Source organism: Capra hircus, chromosome 11 (genome assembly GCF_001704415.2).
Source record: "Capra hircus breed San Clemente chromosome 11, ASM170441v1, whole genome shotgun sequence".
NCBI lineage: Eukaryota > Metazoa > Chordata > Mammalia > Artiodactyla > Bovidae > Capra > Capra hircus.
This window is the reverse complement of record NC_030818.1, coordinates 98,949,151-98,976,596: the sequence shown is the minus strand read 5'-3', so window position 1 is coordinate 98,976,596 and position 27,446 is coordinate 98,949,151. Positions and strand designations below refer to the sequence as shown.

At 57.9% G+C, this 27,446-nt stretch overlaps 2 protein-coding genes across 6 annotated transcripts in view; one reads left to right on the top strand and one right to left on the bottom strand.

Moving 5' to 3' along the window:
* Positions 348-17,496, top strand: SH3GLB2 (SH3 domain containing GRB2 like endophilin B2). Of its 5 annotated transcripts, XM_018055936.1 has the most exons (13): positions 377-615; positions 4,834-4,975; positions 5,966-6,094; positions 10,317-10,450; positions 10,725-10,817; positions 12,933-12,995; positions 14,174-14,323; positions 14,767-14,790; positions 15,330-15,419; positions 15,704-15,804; positions 16,057-16,071; positions 16,204-16,444; positions 16,727-17,496. In XM_018055936.1, exons 1-13 carry the CDS (start codon positions 553-555, stop codon positions 16,832-16,834), a joined length of 1,353 nt encoding a protein of 450 aa, XP_017911425.1. In that variant the 5' UTR covers positions 377-552; the 3' UTR covers positions 16,835-17,496. The 5 variants fall into 5 exon arrangements, with proteins under 5 accessions (XP_017911428.1, XP_017911425.1, XP_017911427.1 ...); XM_018055938.1 differs by lacking the exon at positions 14,174-14,323; XM_018055937.1 differs by lacking the exon at positions 16,057-16,071.
* Positions 18,277-27,446, bottom strand: part of NUP188 (nucleoporin 188) — a 41,796-nt gene continuing 32,626 nt past the window's right edge. The window contains exons 28-44 of the mRNA XM_018055935.1: positions 27,062-27,131; positions 26,606-26,673; positions 25,980-26,175; positions 24,244-24,321; positions 23,869-23,954; positions 23,540-23,685; positions 23,133-23,314; positions 22,013-22,213; positions 21,774-21,866; positions 21,230-21,388; positions 20,791-20,928; positions 20,105-20,179; positions 19,781-20,014; positions 19,543-19,674; positions 19,251-19,324; positions 18,990-19,119; positions 18,277-18,886 (exon numbers count right to left, since the gene is read on the bottom strand). Coding sequence (XP_017911424.1) covers positions 18,710-18,886; positions 18,990-19,119; positions 19,251-19,324; positions 19,543-19,674; positions 19,781-20,014; positions 20,105-20,179; positions 20,791-20,928; positions 21,230-21,388; positions 21,774-21,866; positions 22,013-22,213; positions 23,133-23,314; positions 23,540-23,685; positions 23,869-23,954; positions 24,244-24,321; positions 25,980-26,175; positions 26,606-26,673; positions 27,062-27,131 — 2,239 coding nt within the window. The 3' untranslated portion in view covers positions 18,277-18,709. The remainder of the gene's footprint in view (positions 18,887-18,989; positions 19,120-19,250; positions 19,325-19,542; positions 19,675-19,780; positions 20,015-20,104; positions 20,180-20,790; positions 20,929-21,229; positions 21,389-21,773; positions 21,867-22,012; positions 22,214-23,132; positions 23,315-23,539; positions 23,686-23,868; positions 23,955-24,243; positions 24,322-25,979; positions 26,176-26,605; positions 26,674-27,061; positions 27,132-27,446) is intronic.

Genomic DNA, 27,446 nt, shown 5'->3' with positions numbered 1-27,446 from the left:
GTTCAGTTGCGTCAGACTCTGCGACCCCATGGACTGCAGCACACCAGGCTTCCCTGTCCATCACCAACTCCCGGAGTTTACGCAAACTCATGTCCATCGACTCGGTGATGCCATCCAACCATCTCATCCTCTGTCGTCCCCGTCTCCTCCCGCCTTCAATCTTTCCCAGCAGCAGAGTCTTTTAAAAAAAAAAAAAAAGGAGACGAACAGGCACCGATGGGCCGGGAGCCACTGGACCGGTAACCCAGAGATGCTGGCCCACCGACGGCCGCAGGGGGGCAGCCGCGAGCACCCTCCAGCCCGGCCGCCCCGCCCCGTCCCGCCCCCCAGGGGGCTCCGCCCCCGCGGCCGGCGCCCCGCCCTGCGCGCTCGGGCAGGCTCGGGCGGAGGCAGCGGCTGCGGCGGCGGCGGCGGCGGCGGCGGCGGCAGGGACGGGCGGGCGCGCTAAGGGCCGGAGTCCCGGCAGCAGGTGGGCGCGGGGAAGGCTGGCGGCGGCGGGCCGGGGACTGCCGGGCGGCGCTCGGGCCGGACGCACCGGCCTTGAGGAGCGCCATGGACTTCAACATGAAGAAGCTGGCGTCGGACGCTGGCATCTTCTTCACCCGGGCCGTGCAGGTGAGGAGGCCGTTGGCCCTGGGCCCCGCGCGGCCGGCGGGCGCCCCTGTAACAGAGCCCGGGGCCGCGGGACAAGGCCCTCGCGGCCGCCGCTCCTTCCCGGGTCGCCCTAGCCCCCCACTAGCCTTCCTTCTCTTCTACGCTGCCCAGTCGAGAGAAGGAGCCCCGGGGCGGCCGACTGCACTGCCCTGTACTACCCTCTGCTTGGCCCGGGGGCCGAGGAGTGAGCTGGGCCTGCCTCGGCTCAGCTGCCTGGGCGGGAGGTGTTAGCCTCCCTCTTTGCGACCTGCCGGGACCGAGTTATCCCACTGCCCTCGCGCCCGCCCCGCCCCGGTGGGGTCTCTGATAATGAGAGCAAAAGGCACCAGGCGGCTCCTGCCACCCTCCCACTGGCCAGCAGTGACCCTGACTCCTGGCCGGCGTTTGGAGGCCTGAGTTCCAGGCCCAAGGACTTGTGCCCCCAGGCCCTTGAGCCCTTCTCTGAGCCTCAGTCTCCACACCTGTACAATGGGCTGTTGGAACTGATTCCCTCGGGTCCCTTTTATACGCTTGCATAGTCAGTCCGGAAGCCAGGAGGGCTGGGGTTATTATTTCCTCTCTGCTCCATGGCAGGCCTGTTTCCTGGTATTTCCCCAGCCCCAGGGGAATGAGGAGAGGGCTGGGGTCTGGCTGCGTGCCCTCCTTGGGGAGCTGTACGCTGGGTGACGCTAGGATTAGAACAAGTCCTATCCATTTGGGGGCAAGGAGAGAAACTGAAGCAGCTTATCGGTGAAGACCGGGAGTCAGCTGTGGGCGTGGATGCCCCCTCTTGTGACTTTGAGAAGGGTGGGGGCTTCACCTCTCGGGGCCTCAGCTTTTCAGTCTTTTGAAAATGGCCTCAGCAACCCCTCCCTCCCAGCATGGATGTGAGTGTCCCTGGCAGTCCGTGTGGATGTGCTCACTAGAGGCAAGTCACTCTTGCTGTAACGTGCCTAGTATCGCACCCGTGCAGCCTGTGACCTTGGGCCAGTCACTTCTCTGGGAGCCTGCAAGTGCCCTTCTGTCCATCAGGAGTGGCACCAAGTCTGCCTCCAAGGGTGGCCGCAGGCTTGGGGTTTGGCCCAGTCACAGCGCCCTGGGAACAGATCCTGTCGTTTGTCCTTGCTGTGGCAGTTGGTTCTCTGGAGGAGCCCAGCCCCAGACCGTCTCTTGGAAGCCCACGTGCCTGTGTTTACTAGGAAGCACAGCATCCCGTTGAGGATGGGTGCCCCAGAGAGGGTTTGCTGCCCTGGGTTCGCAGCCCTGCTGGTGACCCCAGCCTTAGTGGGGATGCCTGCAGCCTGGAGCTCATTGGCCAGCCCCAATCCATCCAGAAGGTGGGGAGTTCGCCCCCTGTGTTGGTATGGCAACCACTTTATCTCCCGCATCTGGGAAGAACCTGATCTGCCAGTTTCCGGCTACTGTGGGGCCCTAGCACCCGATCCTGCCAGGTCTGCAGAGCCTGGGGCGTGGGGAGGCTTGGGCCCCGTGGCCTGGTCGGGGCAGGCCCACTGGGTCGCCCATACTGGCATGGGAGCCAGTGTCCAGGCCCCCTGCCTCCAGGGCGGAGGAGGGAGCTGGGAGCTTTATAAATAGAGGCTTTCTCTGGCTCCAGCCGCCCACCCCCTGCTGCTGCCATCTTGCAGGGAGCAGCCTCGGACTCTGCAGTCATAAGCCTCTGAAGCCTGGGCCCTTTCTCTTGGCAAGAATGGGGCCAGGTGGCAGCCCGAAGAAAGAGGGGCTTGAAATGTGACCTGGGCAGGAGAGCCCACTCGGGGGACCGCCCCCCTCAGGCCAGTCGGCCCTGGGGTAGGAGTCAGCCAGAAGGGACGAAGGGTGGTTTAGTATCGATGTTTGGGCAGCTCCTCTGCGTGGGTGCCACCTTGCCAGGTGGAAGGACATGCTGGGCAAGCACTCAGCCCTTCCAGGTACCGAGGGCACTTTGAAAGAGCCTCACCTCATCCCCACCCCGTAAGGAACAGAACCTGGGAGAAGCAGCCGGAGGCCGGATCCCTTCTGCATGCGCGATCCTAGGGTGGTCTCTCAGTCCCCGAACTGTGGAGGGGTTTGCAGAGTTGATCGCGGTGATGGGAACAGCTCAGCGAAGGGCACCCAGGCAGGGAAAGCTAAAGCATATTCGGGTAAGATGCCAGGGAGCGGGGAGTGGGCAGCAGAAGTGCTAGTACCAATGCTGTCAGTAGTACTGACTGTATTACTAGGAGCGGAGGCAGGAGTGACGATAATGAAAGCCAGGGAGGCTGTAGCATTGTTTTCATCCGAGCCGGGCAGGCAACAGTGGACGTGGGAGGGATGCCCAGGACGTTGGAAAAACCTGGTTGGACTTTGAACGTGGGTGGATGTGTAGTGTGAGGGGCAGGTGGCCAGGCGGGAAGTGCTGCCCATAACCGTGGCAAGAAGGGGAGGAGATACTGAGCGTGACACCATCACCAGAATCAGAGCGGCTGGCCCCATTGGGGTAAGGACGTCCCTAGGTGGCTCCTGGGAGCCGAGGAAGGACCTGCAGGAGATCTTTTATTGATGATGATGACGGCGTTGACACCAGTTGACATTTATCAGGCCTGTGCTGTGTGCTGACCATAGAACTAAGCACCTCCCGAATATTCTATGAGATGGTTCCTGGTATGACCTACCCCCGGTGGAAACTGAGGACCAGAGAGGTGACTTTGTCTCTGAGCCTCAGTTTTCTCATCTGGAAAATGGGGCTAGTGCCACCCCCACCCTCAAAGAGGCTGGGTGAGGGCAGGCCTGTTCAGGGCCCAGCTCTGGGAGGCTCTGGTTTGTGGAAAGTGAGGAAGAAGAGTCAGGAGAGCAGGGAGGGAGCCAGGTAGGGAGCCGTAGGCTCTGACCCCTGCCCACCTGGCCCTGCAGAGAGAAACCCAAGCCCCCATGCATAATTGATGGCTGCTGAGCTGGAGCGGCCTGAAGCCGGTGGGGCCTCCCGCTCCTTGCAGCTGGAGCTGTCCTTCACCTCTGGGTGACTCAGGGCTGCCAGATCATCTGAGAAGGGCCTCCAGACCCCCAGCCTATGACGACCCTGACTCCAGTGCAGCCTGCCTCTTGCCTGGCCTCGGTGGCCCCTTCTGTGAAATGGGAAACTTGCCCGTGCTGAGCGCCGGGTCAGCACTGTCTGTTGTTGTCAGAGCTGATCTTGCTCCTGTGCGGTTTGTCTCTGACCACCACCCACCACGGCTGGACAGGGCCTTTAAGATCAGAAGAGCCAGGACCTGGGCTGGTTTCTAGCTGTTCTATGTGGCCCCCATGGCCTCAGCCAGCTCGGAAGGGGGACCCTGTGACATCCTGGTCTCTCCCTGGCTTCGGGGCGGGGCTGTCGAGCTTCCTGGGCCTGGGCGTGCCCAGCAGTTGGCTCGGATGAGTTGGCACTGCTCCCCATGTACCATGCCAGTCAGCAGAGGCATCCTCCATCCCACCCCTCTCCCTTCCCGTCAGATCTTTACAGCATCAGCCCTTACGCTGGGCACCGAACTCCCTGCCAGATCCTGACCTTCATATCTTACCCACATCTTTTTTATTGCCTTCTCACAACCTAGGAGGGAGATGCTATTCCTTATTATTCCCATTTTCAGCTTCAGAAATTGATGCTCAGAGAGACAAAGCCTCTTGGCCCAGGTCACACTGCTCATCAGAACTGAGACTTGAATCATGTTCCTCTGGTTCTGGAACCTGGGTTCTTCCCACTCACTCCCCCAGGACCCCTTCCCCGGGGCTCCCAGCTGCCCTGGCGCCTGCTGATCACCCCAGACCTTGCTCTGTGCCCCTTGTGTCCCTGAGCGCTCGTTACCAAGTGCTTTTCTCCAGAGTCAGGCTGGGAGGACCCTCAGTGATGGCCTACCAGCTGCTCCTTAAGTTGTGTTTGATTTTGTACAGGTGTGCATTTGGGGGGCAGGGGGTGTCTGTATCTTTCATTGGATTTCTGAAGCAAACTGGGATCCGCCGGCTCTGGCCCAACCATCCCATGTCACAGAGGAGCAAGCTGAGCCCCAGGGCAGGGTTGCAGTTTGATCGGGGTCCCAGAGCGGATGGGCTAGACTGGTTCCTGGACCAGAGGGCCTGAGTTCCAGCCAGGCAGGAGGGGTAGATGGGTGGGGCAGGGCTGGTCCTCCCCTCCCCCCTGCTGAGTCTTCCACCCCTGGGTGCTCCCCCCCCACCCTCCGCCCACAGTTCACAGAGGAGAAATTCGGCCAGGCCGAGAAGACCGAGCTTGACGCCCACTTTGAGAGCCTCCTGGCCCGGGCAGACAGCACCAAGAACTGGACCGAGAAGATCTTGAGGCAGACAGAGGTGCTACTGCAGCCCAACCCCAGTAAGTGGACATGGGCCAGCCCTGGGCAAGGGGCGGGGCGCCGCGGGCAGGGGCCCAGCTGCTGAGGCTGTGCAGGTGGGCCTGGGCAGCAGGCTGGACTTGGGTTAGACTCTTGGGGCTTAAGGCTGCTGTCGGTGGCATGGGAAGGGGGAGTGGTCCCCATTAAAAACAGCAGTCTGGGTGTTGGGCTCCACAATGCACTCACTCTCTGGGACGTGGAAATGCAAGTTTTGCACCGAGGAGTTGAAGCCTGGAAACTAAAACATCCCTGGGAGAAGAGGCAGGAGAAACGGGAGACCAGTCACTGGGGAGCAGGCAGCGAGGGTCAGGGACGAAGGCCCGTCCAGGGTCGCAGGAGAGCACAGGGCAGGCCCCGCAGCTGCAGGGGAACCTGTCCTGGGGTCTGGAGACGCGTCTGCCTATATATCTGCTCTTAGCTAAGACGGTGTGCTCAGAGCTTCCTGGGTCTGGCCAGAGCACTGTTCGCACGTGTGGTGTGTGCACGCATGCTAAGTCGCTCAGTCATGTCTGACTCTTTGGACCCTGTGGACTTTAGCCCACCAGGCTCTTCTGTCCGGGGGGGTTCTCCAGGCAAGAATCCTGGAGTGGATTGCCATGCCCTCCTTGGGGGGATCTTCCACACCCAGGGATCGAACCCGTGGTTCTTAGGTCTCCTGCCTTGGCAGGCGGGTTCTTCACCACCAGCGCCCCCTGTGTGTCACGCTCTGTGAGTCCATATTCTAAGGACAGGGACGTGGAAGGCCCGCCACCGCAGCTGGGTGACCTCAGGCAGGTACTCCACGTCTCTGGGCCGTGGCTTCTCCTTCCCCGTGAGGGGTTTCACAGGGTCAAGAGCCCATCTCACAGGGTGGGGAGTCAGCACAAGAACGTCCTGCTAGTCACCAGGCTGGGCGCCCCTGTGGGCCGGTGCTGGACTGGCCTTGGGCTCCTCCAGAAGGGCCCCGTGGCTTAGGCTGCTCTCTCCCACAGGCGCCCGAGTGGAGGAGTTCCTGTATGAGAAGCTGGACAGGAAGGTGCCCTCGCGGGTCACCAACGGGGAGCTGCTGGCGCAGTACATGGCCGAGGCGGCCAGTGAGCTGGGGCCCACCACCCCCTACGGTGAGCCGGTCCCCGCGGCCGGGCGGGCCCCCAGTCTTTGGCCCTGACCTCCCTCCCTCCTTTCCTTCCTTTCTCTAGTCTTGTATTTACACGTGTGCTGCCTGGATTCATCCTCCTTGCAAATACCTCAGTCAACAGAGGTGACAACGGTGAAAAATAGAAGCCTCCTGGGACTTCCCTGGTGGTCCAGTGGCTAAGACTCCATACTTCCAGAGCAGTGGGCCTGGGTTCCGTCCCTGGTCAGGGAACCAAGATCCTGCAGATCACATGGCACCCCCCCCAAAAAAGAGCCTCCTTTACCCGCTTTTGGTTTGTGTGCATTTTTTAATGGGATCGTATTATCTTATGTGTGCGATTCCACAACCTGATTTTTAAACTTGGTGTTGCTTCACGGGTTATCTGTTCACAATAGCACTTAAAAGAGCCGCTTCAGTCTTTGCTTTTTATTGAAGTTTTATTGAGGTACAATTTATGTACTGTAAAGCGCACTTGCTTTAAGTGTGCAATTTGGTGATTTTTAGTATATTTACAGAATTGTACAAACATCCCTCAATCCGGTTTATTTTTAAATTTTTAACTAATTAATTCTGAATTAGAATGCAGTTGACTTACAGTGCTGTGTTAGCTTCAGGTATACAGCGCAGTGATGCTGTCACATACACAGATACGTGCTCCTTTTCAAAGTCTTTTCACTTGGGTTATTCCAAGATATTGAGTATAGTTCCCTGTGTGCTACCGCTGGCCTTGCTGGTTATCTGTTTTATAAGCAGCAGTGTGTATGTGTTAATCCCAACCCAATTTACCCCCTCATTCCCCCCGACACACACACGTCCCAGTTTCTCCTCTGGTAACCATGTTTGTTTTCTATGTTTGTGAAGTCTGTTTCTGTTTTAGAAGCTCATTTGTATCATTTTTTAAGATTCCACATTGGTGTGGTATCATGATACTTGTCTTTCTCTGCCCAGTATGACAATCTCTGGGTCCATCCATGTTGCAACAAATGGCATTATTTCATTCTTTTTTTTTTTTTTTTTTAATGGCTGAGTGATGTTCCATTGTATATATTTATCACATCTTTTTGTCCATTCGTCCCTTGACAGACATTTAGGTTGCTTCCATGTCTTGGCTGTTGTAAACAGTGCCACGATGAACATCGGGGTGCAGGCAGCTTTTCTGATTACTATTTTCTCCAAGTATATACATGCCCAGGAGTGGGACTGCAGGATCGTATGGTGGCTCTGTTTTTACTTCCTGAGGGCGCCTCCATACTGTCCTCCAGAGTGGCTGTGCCAACTTACATTCCCACCAGCAGTGTAGGAGGGTCCCTTTTTCTCCACACCCTCTCCAGCATTTATTATTTGTAGATTTTCGATGATGGCCATTCTGACTGGTGTGAGGTCATACCTCACTGTTGTTTTGATTTGCATTTCTCCAATAATTGCAATGGTGAGCATCTTTTCGTGTGTCTTTTGGCCATCTGTATGTCTTAATCGATGTGTCTGTTTAAATCTGCCCATTTTCCACTGGGTTGTTGGTTTTGATGATGTTACGCCTCATGAGCTGTTTGTACATCTGGATTGCTGTTTTGTTACTATTCTCCCTGTATCTCAGGTCTTTTTTGTTTGATTCTCTTTCACTGACTTCTTTTGAGTTAAAAAGAGATTTTCCAGTGTAACATTCTGATTTCTTTGCTCCTTTTTTTCTTTAACTTAAAACATTTTCCTTAGTGGTTTTAAAACTTGAATCACAACATGCGCTTTAACGTAACACAGTCTACTTGAGAGTAACGCTAACTGAATTCCTGTCAAATATAGAAGCTTTGCTCCAGGATAACTCCCTTCCCTCCCTCTTCCTCTGTGCTCACATTGTCATACATACTATGTCTCAACAATCCAGTTTTATAATTACTGTTTTATGCAATTGTCTTTTAAGTCAGTTAAGAAAAGAGGGAAAAACACGCCGTCTTTTGTGTGTGTCCGTCTAGTCGCCTTTACTGCAGCTCTGTACCCCTTTATGTGGATTCACACTACCCCCGAGTGTCGTCTCACTTGTATGTGAAGTTTTTCTTCCGTGGCAGGTCTGCCAGCAGTGAATTCTTGTAGCCTTTGTCTAACTGGGAATGTCTTTATGTTCACTTTTGGAGGGCAGTTTTGCGGTGTATAGCATTCTTGGACGAGAGTTTTTTCCTTTCATCACTTTGAGTATATTCTCTCACTATCTGACCTCCCTTGTGTCTGATAAGAAGTCAGTTCAAATCTGCCGTTGAACCCTTCTAGTGATTTTATTTTATTTTTTTCATATCAGTAGTTTTTTCCTTTCATCACTTTGAGTATATTCTCTCACTATCTGACCTCCCTTGTGTCTGATAAGAAGTCAGTTCAAATCTGCCGTTGAACCCTTCTAGTGATTTTATTTTATTTTTTTCATATCAGTTGTTAAACTTTTCAACTCTAGCATTTTCACTTTTTTAAAATTTTAATCTCTTTATTGACATTTCTTATTTGAGAAGTCATTGTCATCATACTTAAATTTCTTTAAAAAAGTTTTAATTGGAGGATGATTGCTTTACAATGTTGTACTAATCTTAAATCTTTAACCGTGGTTCTATTTTTTATTTTTTGATTGAAGTATAGTTGATTTTAATATGTGTTGGTTTCTGGTATATGGCGTAGCGATTCAGTATTTTTGCAGATTATATTCCATTATAGGTTCTTATAAAGTAATGGCTGTGACTCCCTGTGCTGTGTGGTATATGCTGTTGCTCATCTATTTCATATACAGTAGTTTTATCCTGTACCAGAATTCATCCCTCCCTACCATTATGGTTTTGGTGGTTTTTGTTTTTTCTTTTCCACTTACTTGTAATAGCTGCTTAGAAGTCTTCTCTGCTAAATCTAATATCTGGGCCTCCTAGGAGATAGTGTCTGTTGATTGCTTTTCTTTCCCTGTGTATTGACTGTGCTTTCCTATTTCTTTGCGTGTCTTATAATTCTTCTCGGGTTATTAGTGCTGTTTGTTTCTTTAGAGATGTACCTGAGCTGATTGTTTAGAGTCTGTGTTCTTTGCTGTGTGCAGCTACTGATGGCTCTGCTTATTTTCCTACTTATTCTTTTTACTTTTAAGCCTAGCTTCCTAAGGGTTGCTTCCAGGTCAGCACATGTTGGTGGGCAGCTAATGATTCAGCAGAAGTCATGCTTAGACATCTTGCACCATTAAGGCTTTGCTGATGAATTTATGAGTGGGCTGGGGAACACACTCAAGTTTGAGCAGTTTATATGTGTGCCTAGCTTTTACTTCATGAATGTGCAGAGCCTCCCACTAGCCAAGAATAATTTGGTAGCTGGGGCTCTCTCCTGTGCCTCCCATACATGCTACACACAGGCACGGCCTTCTAGACCAGCAGAGCTGTCTGGAGTGTATCAAGGCTCACTGTGGCCGTCCCATCTCCCAGATCTCCTGTTAAATTTCTGGCAGGTCTGCTGCTTATTCCAGCCAGTCCTCCAGCTTCATGTTAGCTGTGATGTTGGCCTTTCCTGATTATTTGCCATTAAGATCATTACTGCTTATGACCATGTCTTGTGGGTTTTTCTGTGTTCCAGCCAAAATCAAGTCCTCCCCCTCCAGCAGCTTCAGGGCTTACCCCACCCTGATAGAGGGGCACACCACAGAGCTTGGAGAGAGGGGAGCACGTCCAGGCTAAAAAGCCACCATCTCCATGGTTCTTACCAAGGTCCTGTAGTTCTGGAGTAAATGCTTCTCAATTTGTTACTTGCCTTTGGTCAATTTCCAGAGTCCAAATGATTGCTTTTGACAACTGTGTCCAGTTTTGTTTTGTTTTTGAAGGAGATAGATAAATAGGTAAGTTTTTGGTTTTTGCCATACTGCGTAGGACCAAACCTACGGCCCCTGCAGTGGAAGTGGAGTCTTGGCCATTGGGCCCCCAGGGAAGGCCCTGTGTCCTTCCTGGGGGGAGGGTTTGCTGAGCCCCTCCCTCTGCCAGTCCCAGCCCCCTTCTTTCTAACGGCCGAGAAGTGTTCTGGTTTTGGGGGGTCCCAGTATTTACTGGTCAATGGGTATGTGGATATACAGATTTTCTCCCATTTTCCCAGGCCAGTCATTTCTGCTCTTGCCTCTCAGAACATCTCTCTCAGAGCTCTCTCCTCCCTCCTGGGAGTCAGAGCAGAGTTCAGCCTGCCTCCTCACCCCCGACTCTGCTTCTCAGGGAAGACGCTGATCAAGGTGGCGGAAGCGGAAAAGCGCCTGGGAGCGGCCGAGAGAGATTTCATCCACACGGCCTCCATCAACTTCCTCACGCCCCTGCGCAACTTCCTGGAAGGGGACTGGAAGACGATTTCGGTGAGGAGCCTAGGGCTGCATGCCTCCTGGGGACCCTGGCTGCCCTCTCCTCAGAGCCGCGGAACCCAGCCCGGGACCCCACAGCCCTTAGGGCCTCCCCAGACGTGGCTCTTGTGGACCGAGTGGCCTGGAGTGTTTGACCTCACCTGTCCAGGCCTCAGTTTCCCTGTCTTGGCCAGATGGTCCTATGGGCTGGTGCCGCTGGGGCCGGGGGTCTCCCATGGCAGCCGTGGGGCTCACGTCCCTGATTCCCCCCAACCCCGCCCCACAACAGAAGGAGAGGCGGCTCCTGCAGAACCGGCGTCTAGACCTGGATGCCTCCAAAGCGCGGCTCAAGAAGGCCAAGGCTGCCGAAGCCAAAGCCACGGTAGGCGTCCTGCTGGGCCGGAGCGGGCGGAGGCTCCTGGTGGAGGCTCGTGGTGTTTGGCATGACCTCCCTCCCCGTCGAAGCCTGGCTGGGGGGCACTGCTCGGGGCAGACCACGTCAGGTCACGCCCATCTGCTCCCACCCCCGACGGAACCCTGCTGACCCAGAGCTCTGGGTTCCCAGGGCAGACACTGGGTTGAGGAGCGGGTGGTGGGTAGACCCACGGCACCCTCACCTGAGCTCAGGGCAGCCCGCAGCCTCCCCAGATAGACAGCCAGTTGGCTTCTCGCATGCCCCCCCGCGCTGCCCTCCTTGGATGCTCAGCTCTGTTCCCGGCTCTGCCCGGGCATGGCTCTGCTACTAACCGCGCCCCCCCCTTCGCCGCCGCTCCAGCGCTGTTCCCCGGGCGCCCCGTCCTGTCCTCAGGCTCCATTGCGCTGGTGTGGAGGTCCCAGAGCTGGGCTGCTCGCCCGCCCAGGGGCAGGTCTTGGGGCCCTTCAGGGAGCCCCACGTCGCTGGATGGAGCTGGGGCTATCTTGGCTCCCCTTCTGCTCAGTCAGGCCGATGGGATGGAGCGTGGCACACGGTGACCAGGGCGAGGCCAGGGTTTGGGAGAGCTGGGCCCCAGGGGCCCGGGCTGCTCAGGGTGCAGCGGCTGCAAGGCCGCCTCACACCCCGAGGTGGGAACTCCCACGGTCAGGTCTGGAACACACCAGGGGCACTGGCACCTGTGCCCGGCGCGGCCCTCAGCCAGGGAAAGCCAGGGCCCCCTGCTGCCCAAGAGTTAGTTACAGCCCCTGGCCCTCCTCGCATTCCCCTCCCTTTGTGTGGCCCCCAGGGGCCACGGAGGCTGGTCAGTGCCCCTGGCAAGAGCCATGGCGCCTCACCCAGGTGTGTGGAGTCCAGACCGGAGGCAGGGCCTTAGCCACCGGCATCGGGTTGGGCTTGGGTAGGATGAGCTGTGGCTGCCTGAGCCCACCTTGGCGGGACAGGCTCCCCGCCCCTCAGGGCCGGGCAGCTGTCTGGAGTCCCTTGGCTAGGACAGGCCTTTCTCTGTCCGCCAGGCCAGGGAGCGCTTCCTTCATCACCGGAGCGGCACAACCTCTGGTCCGGCTGGTTGGCCCAGACCAGCTCTGAGTGTGTGGCTTTTAGCAGGACGCCCCCTCCCAAGCTGGGCCCTGGTACAGCATCCCAGGGGGCTCCAGCCCAGCAGGGCACCCCCCGCCCCACCCACCGGCCACCCCTCAGCAGCCACACTCCAGTCAGGACTCCCGCCTGCCTGCGCTGTGGACTCACTAACTCTTTGTTTTTGTTCCTTGCCGTTCTGCTTTGGGTAACTTGGCTCAGTGTGAGGGAGATGTGAGTATACCTGTCCCACGTGCTGTGCTGCTTCTGGTTTGCCCACCTTGGCCTCAGGCCCCGCGGGGCTGGGCCAGGCTGGGCCGGTCGGGCCAGGGAGGGCCGTCCTCCAGGCCTTTTGCAAAGCAGCTGGTCTCCCACCGGGGCCTCCACCATGTGTAGCCTCTGGTCTGGGGGGACGCCAGGCGTTGGAGCCTGTTGAGTCAGCTTTTTGCAAATGTCAACCGCCTGTCACTCTGTCCATCCATGCATCCATCTGTCCATCCTCATGTCGGGGGAGGGGCCTGGTTCTTGCTGCAGGAAGGAGAGATGATGGGGTGTGTGCGGAGGTGTGGATGGAGCAAGCTGGGTGGGGTAGGGGTGGGCTCTGCTTGGAGGGTCTAACTGGGGCCTCAGAGTGAGATGAAGCTGGCCCGGGGAAGAGGGGCCTGAGGACTGCCGGGGGCGGATGGGTCTGTGTCCTGCCCGAGGTTCCAGGCTGTCCCCTCCTTGGCATCTGTTCTCCCGGGCTCCCCAGTGTGTCCACCCTCTTGGTCTTTGTCCCGACCCACTGAGACCCTCACTCAGCCTGCCTCCTGTGCAGGTTGTTGGCGTGGGGAGAAGGAGGTCCGTGTTATCTGTCCGTAGCCTCCTGTCCATGGGGTCGGGGTGGGGGTGCTCCTGGCATCTCCCTGGGGGAGACTCTAGGGCGGCCTCCCGGCCTGGCCCCCGCCCCACATAACTCCCTCCTCCCCCGTGAACTCTGTTCCCCGCCAGACGGTGCCTGACTTTCAGGAGACTAGACCTCGTAATTACATTCTCTCGGCCAGCGCCTCCGCGGTAAGCGCCCCCGCCCGTGCCCCGGCTCCCCCCTCCCTGCCCCCATCCCCAGCACCCGGGGCCTGATGCCAGTCAGGAGAACAGGAGGCAGAGGGTCAGGCAGGGGCTGCCTGGGCCCTGTGCCCTCGCCCCTCTCTGCCCAACGCTGAAGGTGAGCCTGGCCCGCTGCCCCACGCAGCCTGGTGGACTCCGGGGGGCCCGAGAGTCCACCCACCCCCACTCAGCACCCACCTCTGAGAGCCAGGTGCCCCCTGCACCCGGAGGACAGGAAAGAGGTCCCGGCCTGGCCTGCTGGGAGGTCACAGACCCTTGGACAGGACTCGGGGACAACACTGTCGGTCCAGCGGCCCCCAGAGCACATCGGCTAGGTGTCAGGAGGCGCCCAGAGGCCTTGAGATGGAGCAGGGCCCCGTGGGAAGGTAGACCCGGCGGGGAGGGAGTAGGGGAAGAGCAGCCCGGGGCGAGGCCCCCAAGGTGGGGGAACGAGACCCCCGAGGTGGGGGAACGGGCGTGTCCCGAGCTGGCCCCTCTGAAGCTGAACATGAAGGCAGCGGTGGGTGGGTGGGCAGGTGGGACTGGGATTTAAGAGGGTGGGCTGGGCGGGGCGGGGCGGGGTCAGGAGGACTTTGAACGTCTGGTATCTTTTTTCCCTACAGCTTGTTGAGATCTTGGTGTTTACTGTTTAGTTGGGGAAATAGGCAGAGGACACCTGTCCCGTCATGCCTGTCGAAACCAGTGCTGGGCCTTTCTCTGCCTCTCTCTGTCCCTCCTTTCCCCGTGGGTGACATCCTCCTGCACCACCCGCCTCCCCGCGGGCCTCTCCATCTGTCATAAGCATGTTGCTGTGTGTGCGTGTGTGTGTGTGTGTGCGCGTGCGCGCGCACGCGCGCGTGTGTGCACATGCGCGCACACGCGCGGTCCCTTGTCCCCTGGGGGCGTTAACCGCCCTGTAGTGCCCTGGCCCCCTGTGGCTGGCTCGCCCACGTGTGTTCACGTGGAGGTCACTTCCCATGTTGTGCGTTCTGCCGAACGGTGCTGGGGTGGGGACGCCTCTGTCCCAGCCAGGCTGGCCTGGGTTTTGCTCTCTGTGCCCCCCAGGCCCTGTGTTAGGGTAGCAGCGGGCCGGAGGAACGGGCCTCCTAAGCCATGGTGGGGGGAGGGGGGTCTTTCTTCTTTAGACTCTGGAGGACACTTGCCGCCCCCCTTCCTGGGCCGAGTGGAAGGAGGACTATCCAGGAGGGTGGAGACGGCCCTGTTTTTTTCTTGTGCCTTTGAACCCCAGTCTGACTCTGGCACGAGGCTGCCTTTCTCTGCCGAAGGACGGAAAGGTTCAGTGACTGGTCTAGGGTCACACGGTCCTGCCTCCCAGCCCAGCAGCCTCAGCAGAGCGTCAGGGTGGGGTGGGGGACGCTCGGTCTCCCTGGAGACCCCAGTCCGAGCCTGGGGGCTTGCCTGTAGGAGAAACCCAAGCAGGACTTCCCAGCTGGCTGTCCCCCCTCCCCGCATGTGGCATGTGGGACTGGATGGACTGTGACGTCAGAGCCCCCCTCCCTCTCACACCAGGCCTCCCCCCAGCCTCAGCTCCTGGTGGGATTGTGGGGAGGACATTGGGAAGCGTGGGGGGTAGGAAGAGGTTGCCGTGGGGGGGTCTCAGGAGCTGGGGCAGGGGCCCGGGCTCTGGGGTACAGCCATCCCCCACCTCCCTTCCCCTCCCCTGCTGACCGCTGCCCCCTCCCTCCTCTGCTGACCGGTCCTGTTGTGGTCTCTGCAGCTCTGGAATGATGAGGTGGACAAGGTGAGTCGGGGCTCAGGGAAGAAATGGGGTGGGGAATGGGAGTCCAGGCTCGCCTGCTGTCATTGGGGGCAGGTCTGCGTCTAGTTCTGAGCTCTGCCCTGCAGCCGCTGGGGCCATGGTAAGGGGCGGTCACTTCCCTCCGCCCTGCAGCACACCGTGGGCCCTCCGGAGGCCAAAGCAACTGTTGGTTAAATTTGTCCCTGCTGGGTGGTGGCCTCAGATGGACAAATGCATGAGTGTGAAAGGCCAAGGAGGGCGCCCGAGGCTCTGTCTGCCCACCCAGCAACTGGCCTCCTCTGGGGGGTTCCCAGGCTGGGCTAAGGCTTCTCCAGGGGGTCAGGGCCCCAGGCCTGAAGTCAGGGGTGAGAGGTGAACCCCTGCCCCAATGTCTGCATCCTGGGGTGGGGGTGTGGGGAAGTCCATCTACCACAGAAGGGAAGAGGAGACAGCTCCCAGGCGGCTCCGGGGGCGGGAGGAGTCTGGTGGGAGGCCGGCTGGGGGCCATTCTTGCCCTCGTGCTCATCCCTGGCCCTTCCTAGGCTGAGCAGGAGCTCCGAGTGGCCCAGACGGAGTTTGACCGGCAGGCGGAAGTGACCCGGCTCCTGCTGGAGGGGATCAGCAGCACCCATGTGAGTCCTGTCCTGTTTCCTCTTTCTTTTGTCCCGTCGTCTTTGCCACCCATGTGTCGGACACCACGACTCTTAAGATCACGTTGAGGCAGCTAGTGAACCTGGGTGGGGCAGAGCCCACGGTCCTAAAGGTCCCAAAGCAGGCGGTACGGCCCCCTCCCCTGCAGAGAGCAAGAGGCCTGGGCAGAAAATGCTGGATGCCAGGGTCTGTAGAGCATGGGGTGGGGAGTGGGCCGCTTCGTCCGCCCGCGGGCGCCGGGTCAGCCACTGCCTCTTCCCTGCAGGTGAACCACCTTCGCTGCCTGCATGAGTTCGTCGAGTCTCAGACCACGTACTATGCCCAGTGCTACCGCCACATGCTGGACCTCCAGAAGCAGCTGGGCAGGTGCCCACCGGGGACCCCTGGCTCCCAGCTCCCCCGAGCTCAGAAAGCCCCCGTTGACACCCAGGGTGGGGTGGAGGGCTGCTGACCATGGTGGGGCATCACCCTCGCCTCTGGGCCTGGGCACTTCATCAGGAGGACAGTAAGGGGTGGCTGGCCTTAGGGACCTTGGGTGCAGGTTCTGGGGTGGGGTGGGGGGTTGTGGGGACGGCAGGGGCGTCTCACTTCCCCTTGTTTCCCTCTTCACGCCGCCAGCTCCCAGGGAGCCATGTAAGTAGCGAGGTGGTCTTGCCTCCGCGGCCATGGGCGTGACCGGTGTTTTGTGGGGCATGTGGGCACCTCCCCCCAACAAGAGGGTGGCTCCAGAGTGCTGAGACAGGCCCCCCCGACTCTCCTCTCCAGATTCCCAGGCACCTTCGTGGGCACCACCGAGCCCACCTCCCCAACCCTCAGCAGTACCTCGCCCACCACCGCCGCAGCCACGATGCCCATGGGGCCCTCTATGGCCGACCTGGCTCCTCCAGGGGAGGCTGCTCTCCGCCTGGAGGAGGTGGCCCCACCGGCCAGCGGAACCCGGAAAGCCCGCGTTCTCTATGACTACGAGGCAGCAGACAGCAGTGAGCTGGCCCTGCTTGCCGATGAGGTGGGCCTGGAAGCCACAGGGATGGGTTGGTGGTCAGGGGGCACAGGCTGGCTTAGGGGGCCAAGGCACCGGAGCTGGGGGCATGGGGTCTGAGGACCCTGCATCACGGGCTCCCCGCCTCTGAGGGGTCTGGGGGGTGGGGGGACAGAGGCAGCTCCAGCTCTGAGGAGGCAGGCTCTCTGATCCGTCTCCATAGAGCAGCTCAGAGGGCGCCCACCACTGGAGGCACAGGGCCCCCTGCGTAGCCAGGGCATGACCCTCCTCCTCTGTCATCCCCTTCAGCTCATCACTGTCTATAGCCTGCCTGGCATGGACCCCGACTGGCTCATTGGCGAGAGAGGCAACAAGAAGGGCAAGGTCCCCGTCACCTACTTGGAACTGCTCAGCTGAGCAGGCCCCCTCCCCCAGGCCCTGCCCTCTGCCCCGGGCGGGGGGAATGGGTGCAGCCCCACCTCGTGTCTGTTGGTGACCCAGCTGCTCAGTGTGGGAGGCTCACCCCAGCCCCATCCTGCCCCTTGGCCGTCCAGCTGCGAGGGGCCCCCGAGGCTGAATGATCCCGGCTCCTCCCCCGGCCTGCTTCTGACCTGTTTCTGGAGCCCCCCCACCCCTGCCTGCGTCCCTGAGCCCCCCAGCCCTCTGGCTCCTGCTCAGGAGGGCGGGCGGGCCTGGCTGCAGCAGCTGCGTTCAGTGCCCCGGCCCATGGAGGGGGTCAGTGCAAGACGGGCTGATGCCCTGGGGCGCACCCTTGGCCAGAGAGAGCACCTGCCTTTTAGTTGCCAAAAGCAGCAAAGGAGGCGAGGTAGGCAGGCAGGCAGGTCTGTGGCGGGCCGGGGACAGGGGTGCAGTCCCCCAGGGATGCGCTGCAGCGGAGGGGAGCCTGGCCAGAGCAGCAGCTCTCCGGTGCTAGCCCTCCCCTCCCAGCCCTATTGCTAGAGCCAAGTCTGGTGGCTGCTGCCTGCACTCTCCACACTCACTTTTTAACAGATCTTTTTACTCTGCCTGTCTGCTTGCTCTCTAGCCAGTGACCAATAATAAACCATCCTCCGTGTGCATGTTGCCTGGGCTCTGGTCGCGTCGCGGGCCTCACAGGCGGGAAGGGGAAGAGGAGGCGACACGCTACCACACCGCGCCCTCCTTCTAGGGGAGGAAGTGATGGGTCCCTGCTCCCTCCCAGGGCACCCGTGCTGCTCCTCAGGAAGGGGATGCTGGTCTGCTGCAGCTGCGTCACTGACGTTTTTCCCTGAGAAAAACCTACCTGAACTGGGGCAGAGTGAGCTGTAAAATGTGCATGACGGTCTACACTTGGGTAACTGACAGCGCTTCCCAGGACCCGGCATTGAGCGCAGCACGTTCACGCGTGTTCTCGTGTCCTCCCAGACAAGCGAGGAAGAAATCAGGGTCACCTCCTCGAGGTTCCGTAACTGCCAAGTGGCCATGCAGGGACTGTAGCCCAGGTCAGTCTAGTTCCCGAAACTTCCCAAGTGATAGCTTCAGTCCACAAGGCCAGGCTGTAGATTGAGGCTTGCAGCTGGGCCAAGAACTCTGTGATTAAGTCCCAAGGAGGCCAGAGGCCACCCCACTCAGGGCCCTCTAAAAAGAGGGGAGGCACAGAGCTACAGAAAGGAGCAGGGCTTCAGGAAGGGCTCTAACCCAGTGATCAACTCAGCCAGCTGGTAAATGGAGGTGGGGGGTGGGGGCCAAGACCTGGGTAGAAGGAAGACCTGAGTGTCCACCCAGTACCCCCCAGTCCACTCTGGGCCCCTGGACAAGCGGGGCAGAGCAATGCTCTGAGAGCTGGTTAGTCCTTGGGCTCGGAAGGTATACCCACACAGTTGTGTATAAACAGTATTTTAATATTTGTATAAATAGACCACAGTATTACCAAAAACTGCAAGAACAGAGTGTGGAAAAACAGACTCTCAAACCTGTGCACACAGCCTCCTGGCTGCACGTGGCATTGGCTCCCCGCCTCTCCCCTGGCCAGGGTCAAGTGCTGTGGGGAATGCTTGAGGAGAGGAATACGCCTCTTTAGGGGCACTCTGAATGTGAGACTGAGCGCAGCAGACTCACGGCTCCCCACCCCTGCTGTTGACCTCTTGATCTGTTACAAAAATAACGCTGGGGTGGTGGCTGGAGTTGCAGCGATTCTGGGGAGGGTGACGAGCTGCTCTCGGGCCCAGACAGGCCATCTACCAGCAGTACCCCTCACTCCCCAGGCCTGCCATGCAGGCTGGTGCAGAGTGTAGGCAGCAGCAGGCAGGTGCCCTATCTTTGCACGTGTCGAACAAAGGCCTGCACCAGCTGGATCAGAGGCTCCTGACTCTCGGGGCTGACCTTGGACAGAGAGGTGGACTTGCCCTGAGGCGAGGGAAGAACGCCAGCAGCAGGGGAGCTGGGGGCTCCCCGGCGGAAGTAGCGGGAGAGGCTGGAGAGGAGAGTGCTCTGCAAGAGAAGAAGCACCTGATGAGGCCCTGTGGCCGCCCTGGCAGTGGGGGGCGGGGACCTCTGGGTCGCCCCAGCAGGCAGGGCCCTCCACCCCTCCTACCAACTCTGAGCTGAGCTCCTGCTTCATCCGCTGCTTGTCCCGGGGGTGCACAGCCGGGTCCCGAAGGTAACGCATCGCCTGGGAGATGAGCAGGTAGAAGCAGTTCTCCATGGTGAACATCAGGAGCGACCTGGAGGGGAGGCGGATGTGGGCGCTGCTGCAGAGGCCATGTGGGCTGTATGCACGAAGTGTCGGATCCAGGAGAGCCAGCCCAAGACCACCCCAGCCCCCAACCAAGGTCCAGAAAGAGGGCTTTCTCACTTCAGAGTTCTGGTCCCTTCCACTTGTGTGCTGAGCCCCACAGCCTGGGTGAGAGGCTCCTTTTTCTTGTCCAGCTGGAAGAGAAATGGGGGTTAAAAAAGGGGGTAGTAACAACTCCAAACATCTTCTCATTTCACAGGACCTACACTAGGCGATTTTATCAGCTACTCGTTAACTCTCACTAGTTCCTACAGGTCAGCTCAGGCTGGGTACACAGGCCCAAGGTGGTGGTTAGGCAGTGGAAAGCTGGGAGGAAGGCCTGGGGTGAGGGGTCAGACAATACCCAACTTACCTCTCCAAGCATGTTCAGAGCCACATTCACGGTGGCCAGAAGGGTCCCGAAGGAGGGGGCCCCTTCGGAGTCAAAAGTGGGAGTGGTGAAGCTCAGGGCAAACAGGAAGCTGTACTCAGCAAGGTCCAGGGACTGAAAAGCAAGATGAGACTGATGGAGGGCAAGACCCCCAGGCACCTCTGGGCCCAGAGAGGAGCCCCGGTGGCTCTGTGGAGGCTAGGGGCACGGGGTGGGGTACCTGATCCAGCAGGACCTGGCACACGTCGGGGGTGAAGCGGCGCAAGGCGGCCAGGGTCCTGCTGAGGATCCTCAGGAGGCCGTACTGGACAGTGCGCAAGGCCCGCTGCTCTGAGGCCTCTGTGTCGGGAGTGGGCTGCTTGGAGGAGGAGCAGGAGGGGGCAGCCGGAGCAGCTGCGGGTGGCCGCTGAGCTCGGGGGGTGACGGCTGAGGGGATGCCCTCCCCATTTTTGTTCTGGCGGGGGGAGGAGAGACAACAGAGCGCTGGAGCGCGGCGGAGCTGGGGCAAGGCTGCCGGGCAGGCCGCGCGCGGGGGCTGGCTCACCTGCAGGTAGTGCTGCAGCACCTTGCGGCTGTGCAGGAGGGAGGTGCAGGCCTGGCACAGGTAGCCGAGGTTCACCTGCGGCGACAGGAGGGTGAGGGGAGCCACGGGGCGGCCCCAGGCAGCTGACCAGGCCCACCCCGCGGGGCGCTACCAGAAACCACGCGCTTCTCCCGCGTGCCCGCACCTCCTGCGACCTCCAGCCCCAAACCTCACAGCCACCAAGCACACTCAACCAGACTCCTGGGTCAACAGATGCCTGGACGGTTTCCGAGACCCAGCTAGATACCAGGCACGGTATAAAGTCCTAAGTAAATAAGTTAGACGGGGACAGTTTTCCTGTCTTCTAGAGAAAGAAAACAGTGAGATGAAGGAGAGAAGTGAAGTGACCTGGCCAAGGTCACACAGGCACAGGCCTGACTCGAGCCTGTGCTCCTCCCCGCCTGCTCCTCCAGCTGGCCCTGTTTCAGTCCTGCACTAATGTGAGCCAGGGTCTATGCCAGAGCCCAGGTTCTCACCCTGTGAGGCTGGCCTATGCTATGGAGGGAAAACTTCGCTGCGGAGGAAATAAGGTAAACCCAAACCTGTGCTACCAATGAAAACAGCCACGTTCCAGGAACAGGCCTGCCCTTCACACCCTGACCCGTTCTCCCTGAAGCACCCTCCAAAAAGCTGGTCTCAGGCCGCACCTGGACATCCCGCATGAGCTGAGGCAGGTGGAAGTGCCACTCCTTCCTGAAGCTGGAGAGCTGCAGGAGGAAGCCCACGGTGTGGTCGGCCTCCTCCAGGCACGCCAGACTCTGCACCGTCCTCACTGCGTTGAGGCACTGGGGGGGCGGGGGGGACACAGGAAAGGGTGGGGCGACTCAGCCCTGCTGCGTCTGCTCCCGCCCTCCTGCAGGAAGGGGAGTCCTGGGCCCTCAAACGCTGAGGCAACAGCGTGACAGGAGGCTAGATGAAGATGCTGCTGTCTGAGCTGATCCTAGACCATCCCCCTTCCTCCACAGGGCCTGTCAGCCAGCAGTCCTCACGGCACCTCAGAAGTAGGGGCACCCACACTCAGTTCTGAGGAGCCCAGATGCCCTTGAACCCCAAGTCCTGACCCCAAAGATGCCAGCAGTCCCTCACCTGTAAGGTCCGCTCCTGGTGAACCCCAACGAAGTCCAGGGCCTCGGTCAGGAAGTTGTAGCGCAGGGTTTTGAGGAGCCGCTCCATCAAGGACATGGAGAGACGGTAGACGCCAGGCCAAGAGGGGGCGTCCAGGGACTTCCGAGAGGTGCTGGGCGTCTGAGACACAAGCAGCAGACAGGATCACGACCTGGGCCCAGGAACCAGCTGACAGGGACCTTGGGGCCTCCCTGCAACCTGGCAGCTAAGAAGCCTGGCTCCTTTGAGGAGAAAAGCTCCTGGAAAGGGCGCCAGCAGGGCCAGAGCGGGTCTGAGGTCAGGCGTTACGCAGAAAGAGCACCAGACGGAGATACGAGAAGCCGAGGCTCCGGGTTCAGGCTGGGCACTAACTAACTGCATGAGCTCCTCTGGCTAGCAGTCAGTGCAAGGGTAGGGAAGCTTCTGTATTCTCAGTGCCTTAACCAGGCCCCTCAAGAAAGCAACTTCCAGGCCCAGTGACAGCACCAAAGGGCCTGGGGAGGCAGGGCAGGTCCCTGGCACTCACCTGCACTGTCCCGTTGGTACTGAGCTGGTACACACTCAGGAGAGGCAAACAAATGCTCTGGGTGATGCCAGCTCCGGCCACAGCCGTGGCCCCCTGCAAGGGAAAGATGTAGGATGAGACGGACACTGTCACTGCAGCGGCCCGCCCCGGGGCAGGGTGGGGGCTCTCGGGCTGGGAGAAGCCCGGGCGGCATAAGCACCCACCGGCACAAGACTAGCCACTCCTCTGCCTGCGCCTACCTGCTGGGTGCGGGCCAGGGTGAGGAGCAGGTGCAGCGCCGCCTCGGTGAAGTGCAGGTTCTGCTTCACGCGAAGGCTCACCTCCAAGGTGGTGAAGAGGGTTGGCAGGATGGGGAGCCGGCGGGTCACCTGCAGCCACGAGTCCCCGTCCTCATCCACCTCACACAGCTCCTTGGCCAGGTGCAGGCCCAGGACACAGACCTGCTGGGCCCGGGGGCAGAGATGGTGAGAGGGAAGGAGGTGGTGCCAGGGGAGGCGGAGAGGCACAGGTCGCCTACGCCACGTGGGGCTCTAACCGCACGATTGCTCTCACCTCCCAAATGGCCCCTCCTTCTCTCCAGATCCTCTCTACTCTGTTCTGCAGCCCAGTGGCTTTTCACACTTAATGGCCATGAGCCTCCCAGAGTAATCCGTACTGCGCTGCAGCACACACATATTTACGAGTTTTCACTAAAGAGTACCTACCTTTATCCCCTGCAAAGTAAGCTATTTTCTTCTACATTTTATTCTAGTTTGTTTAGAAAATGCTAGTTATAACCAAATAAGCCAGGATTCATGAATCGGTCCTGACCCACAGCTTGAAAAACACTCTTCTACACGATTAATACATCTAGCAGGCTTTCTAAAATACAAATCTCATCATTTTTCTCCCTTACTTAAAATCGTTCCGTGGTTTTCTGTTTCACTTAGCACCCAGAATAAAGACCCTGACAAGGCTGCCAGTCATCCAGCCTCTGGCTCTCCAGGCCTCACCTGACCCTGGCTCACACCACGTGACTCTAACCCACAGCTCAGCACACGTGGTTTTTGCCACCCAACGCCCCTGCCCCTGTGGCCTGCCGGCTCTACCAGTGCCCAGCCGCTGCTCAAAGGGTGCTTTCTCTCTGAATCCCTGGATGAGGTGAGAACCCCACAGATACCCACTCCCTGTGTTTCACCCCTGCAACACTTGCCACAACGGAGTTTGACACATCTCTGCAGGATCTGGGTTCTTAACTTTCCCTGTCAGGCTGTGACTGTCTTGTTCACTCACCACCCCTGGGCCTGGCCCAGAGGAGGCAGCAGTTCACAACTGGGGATGCAAGTGGGAGGACACCCCGATTCCCAGGCGCCCCCTCACCCCATCCCTCTGGTCCTTGTGCCGGAGCCGGGAGCAGTCATCAGTCTCCATGCTGTCCTTGTCCTCAGTGGCACTGCCCGCCGCCAGGCTGTGGCGGGTCTGGTCGAAAAGTGCGATCACCTCTTCCTGAAGGGTCTCACAGACGTTCAGCACCAGCTGGGAGTACTGGGGGATGTCATTCACTGCAAAGGACATGGGAGGGACTCATCAGGCTACCCAACACGTCTATTCCAGGCAGGTGGCTGCAAGCGCAGGGTGCTAAGAGGAAGTGCGTCAGCCAGTGGGAGGGGAGGAGACAAAGAGCTTTCCTGAAGACGAGAGCCCAGGACTGAAAACTCAAGCTTCAGAGGAAAACCCTAGCTCTGACATGGAGGAAGTCTTGCCCCTCACTCCTTCCCACCCCTCACCTCTCATCTCCTTCATCTGCAGCACCGTGATGAACGCCGAGAACACCTTGGCCTTGGTCTTCTCCATTAGCTGCTGGTCTGCCTGCAGCACTCCCTCCAGGATCTCCGTCAGGGGCCCGAGGATTTCATCCACAGACCCTAACTCTCTAGACACAGCGCAGAGTGGAGAGGGGGTGGAACATACCTCACAGAAAGGCCACACACGGCCCACTCCCCTCAGGATGCCCGTGGAGCAGCACGCCTCTCATCAGAGGTCTGCTTCCATCCCGAAACCCAAGATGGGGCCGGTGAGGAGGGTGGGAGAGGCTGCCCCTCCTGGCCTGGCTCACCTTTTCCACTGCCGGAGGAGAATAAGCAGCAGGGTGCACGTCATGGAGCCGAGGCGGAGGCAGTTCACGGAGGCGGGGACGAGGAGCTGAGGGGAGATGGCACAGTCAGCGTCCTGGGGGCTGACGCCCCGGGAAGCTGGGAGCACCGCACACAGGCCTCTGCGGCCCCGACCCTCTCCCCGACGGCAGCACACTCACGGAAGTGAGCGCGGGGAAGAGGCCAGGGGCTGGCCCAGCAGTAGTGAACCTCTTCCTGGTACCACAGCCTCGGGCTGCCTGAGTGATTTGACCACTCGTGCAGCTACAGGCTTAGGAGCTGCTATTTGACTACAGAGGCCATCTCCCTGGAACAGGAACTCTCTTAGACACACTTACTAATGCCTTGGTCCCCTCGAGCACGTCAAGAAAGAGCTGGCGACGCACTGCAGAGTCCGTCAGGTGCGTTATCTCCGCCTGCAAAGGGACAGGAAGGAACGGTCAGTGAGGAAAACTTCCCAGACTTCAGAAGCCAAGAAAGATGGGGTCCTCTGTCAGGCAACTGGTCACTCTCTCCTTGGTTAAAATGGGACTCAAGGGCCCTGATATTTCCAGGTCCTCTTTAGCCATAGTCAGAACCAGAAAGCTAGGTTCATTCATGTCCTCCCCAACAACATCCTTCCTCTGTTCACACCTTTTGAGACTTCCCAGTGCAACCATTCTGGAAACACCAACTCCTCCACGAGGCCTGGGCACCCCCGAGGATCTGGTCCACCTGATTTTGGTATCATTCCCACTGTGCTCACTCAACTCCAACCCTACTGGCCCCCTTTCTCCTCTGTGAAAAGGCTGAGCTCTTCCCATTTCTGGGCCTCTGCGCCTGTTGACTCTGACTGCCCAGAGCATCATATAGAAGTCTCCTCGCACACTCGGGCCTCAGTGTGAACAGTACCTCCTTAGAGGGCCTCCTGACTACTCCTACCCTCCTTTAGCATTCCCTACCATAGCACCCGAGTTATTTCCTTCACCGTGAACTATCACAATCCCGAACGATATTCCTTTGTAAATTTGTTTACAATGCACCTCTCTCATGGGCCACCCCATGTGAGATCAAAGACCTTATCTACCTTATTCACTGCTGTATCCCAGTGCCTGGCATACAGTAAGCATTCCATTAATATCCATTAAACGGATGAAAAAATGATCAATATCCTAGACAAAACCAAAATAGGTTTCCTAGGGGAAAAGATGTTGGTGGGATTTTCAGAGCTGCAATTCAAGAACTGCTGCCCTGTTCGGACCTAAAAGGTGACACATAAAACTCCCCAGAGACGACTGACCCTTTTGGTGTGTCTATAGTATCACGGGTCCAAAACCACCATGTCACAGCACACCTCCAAGGCTGTGGACAGTCAGGCACTAGAGAACAAGTTATGGAAGATTTAAGAGTGTGCCTGGAACAAAAGGTATTTGTTAAGCTGAAGTTATAAAGTCAAGATACTAATTTGGATTCCCTACAGCAAAACAGGTCAATATCAAGTCCTTACTATACAGCAAGATGTTATCAAAGCACACACAAAAGAAAAGCCAAGGAAAAATGCAAATTCTTCTGAAACGTCAACTCGCTAAAAACCAAAGCTCTATAGACACAGCGCAGAGACAATGGCCTCTGATCTTTTTCTAAGAACACCAGGGAATGCAGTTTCTAGAGCCAACAAAAACCACTGTTCTCTAGAGGGTACTGCTGCAGCCATTATAACCACCTGCTGACCAGTCAACAAATATGTATACCCAGCGTCCCCAGGGCACACAGTGGAGAGGCAATTATCCATATGCACAAGAAGTAGACGACGGAAGGGGTTCCCAAGACCTAGCTAGGTCCACAAAGGTAGCTATGGAAGGCTTTTATGAACATCTGAAGGCATTTAAATAATGCCTTCTCTGCACTTTCCTTAAGGGCCCCTTGCTGGCCAAAAAGCCTTCAAGCACCCCACATTTGGCACAGAACCTGTTACATTTTAGCACTCAGAGAAAAACCCTGATCGTTCTTTAGCCCAAGGGGCTATATTTGCTAAGCATCCCAGCATACTGTTGCTAGGATACCAAAGCCAAAACTTGCCCCAGGAGGTTCTTACGTGACTGGTGGCAATGATGAGAAACATCCTCCAGGCGGAGACCAGCATCTGATACTCTACCAGGGAGGTGCAGCTGCTGCCCTCTGTGTCGGCCATGTGAACCGCCAAGGACTTGACATACCCCGACCAGTAGGCAAAGCGCTTCTCACTGGAAAATTTCTTGAGTGTATCTTTTAATGACTGGTCTAATGAGCCCCTAGGGTTTTGGGAGAAAAATAAAACCTACGGTTAGCAGAAAAGCAGACGTGAGTGTGATGGGCACTGACCCTTGTTGAGGCAGAGAAAGCAACCTCACATGGGCTTAAAGGCAGACGGCTCCAGATCAGCTCCAATGTGTGAGACTCACACTTCTTGCTCAACATAATGGGTTAGGCTGAGGCCTTTTCCAGGGTTCCTTCTCCATAAAATCCAGAGCACAAGGAGTTTGCTTCACAATCACTCTTTCTGACAATCATAAATGCCATCAATGGACTGGCCAAGGACACAGATCAGTGGCCCTCCAGAAATGGCTCCAAACCAGCTCTCTCCTCTGCCTGGGCTCATTCAGCCATCCCCTCAGCAGTAGACCGCATGGGTCCCCCCGCCACAAACCTCTGATTAAAATCTCAAAAGGGGAAAGGACTCACTTAACTACATAGTATATCTCCAAGCAAATTATCTTCATGATTAGGGCACAGGTTTCCAGGATGCTGGGCTGTGGAGGGGCAGAGCAGAGTCATGAGAACCTCTCCCCCGGGGACCCTCCCTCCCACGTGAGACAGAGCAGGGACCGGCACTAGCAAGCAAGCACACATGCTCCCTAGCGAGTGGGCATCTAACTTGCAAGAGCAGAAGCGTCAGGCCCACAGTGTCTCGAAGTGAGTAGGGACCCCAGGGCCAGCAACAGAGCAGGCCATGCCACCCTCCTTCCCAAGCAAGACCTCAAAGGAGAGGAGACAAATGCTTCTCTGGGAAAGAAGTTTCAGGTGAAGAACACTGCTGGTCGTTTAGTCAGGTGGGGGTAGACATTTTCCACAGCCCAGTCTAAGCCCAGCCTTCACTCCCAGGGCCTCTCCACCATTGTCCCTCCCTTCACCACTCACCTCGGATGTTTCTGAGGGAGGAGAAAGCGTACCAAATAGCGGATTCGTTAGATTCTCCCAAAACTTGGGTCTGAAAAGAAAATACATGTCAGAAATCCCACTTTCTCTCATACAGTCCTTTTTCTCCTCTTTCCACCTCCCCTCGGTGCTCACCTCTCCACATTTTCTCAGTTCCAGCCCTAACATCTGCTGCATAGGTCACCTGTTCCTACTATGATACATAACAGAAAGGGGTTCCATGGACAAAACAGGGACCCAGAGTAAAGCATCTTCCATTTAGCTCAATGGCTCGAGCAAGTCACCCTCATCTGACTACTGTTTCTTGTGAACGATGGCTTTAGGGGCTGGCAGAAGGTGGGAACTTGAAAGGTGGGGACTCTAAGGT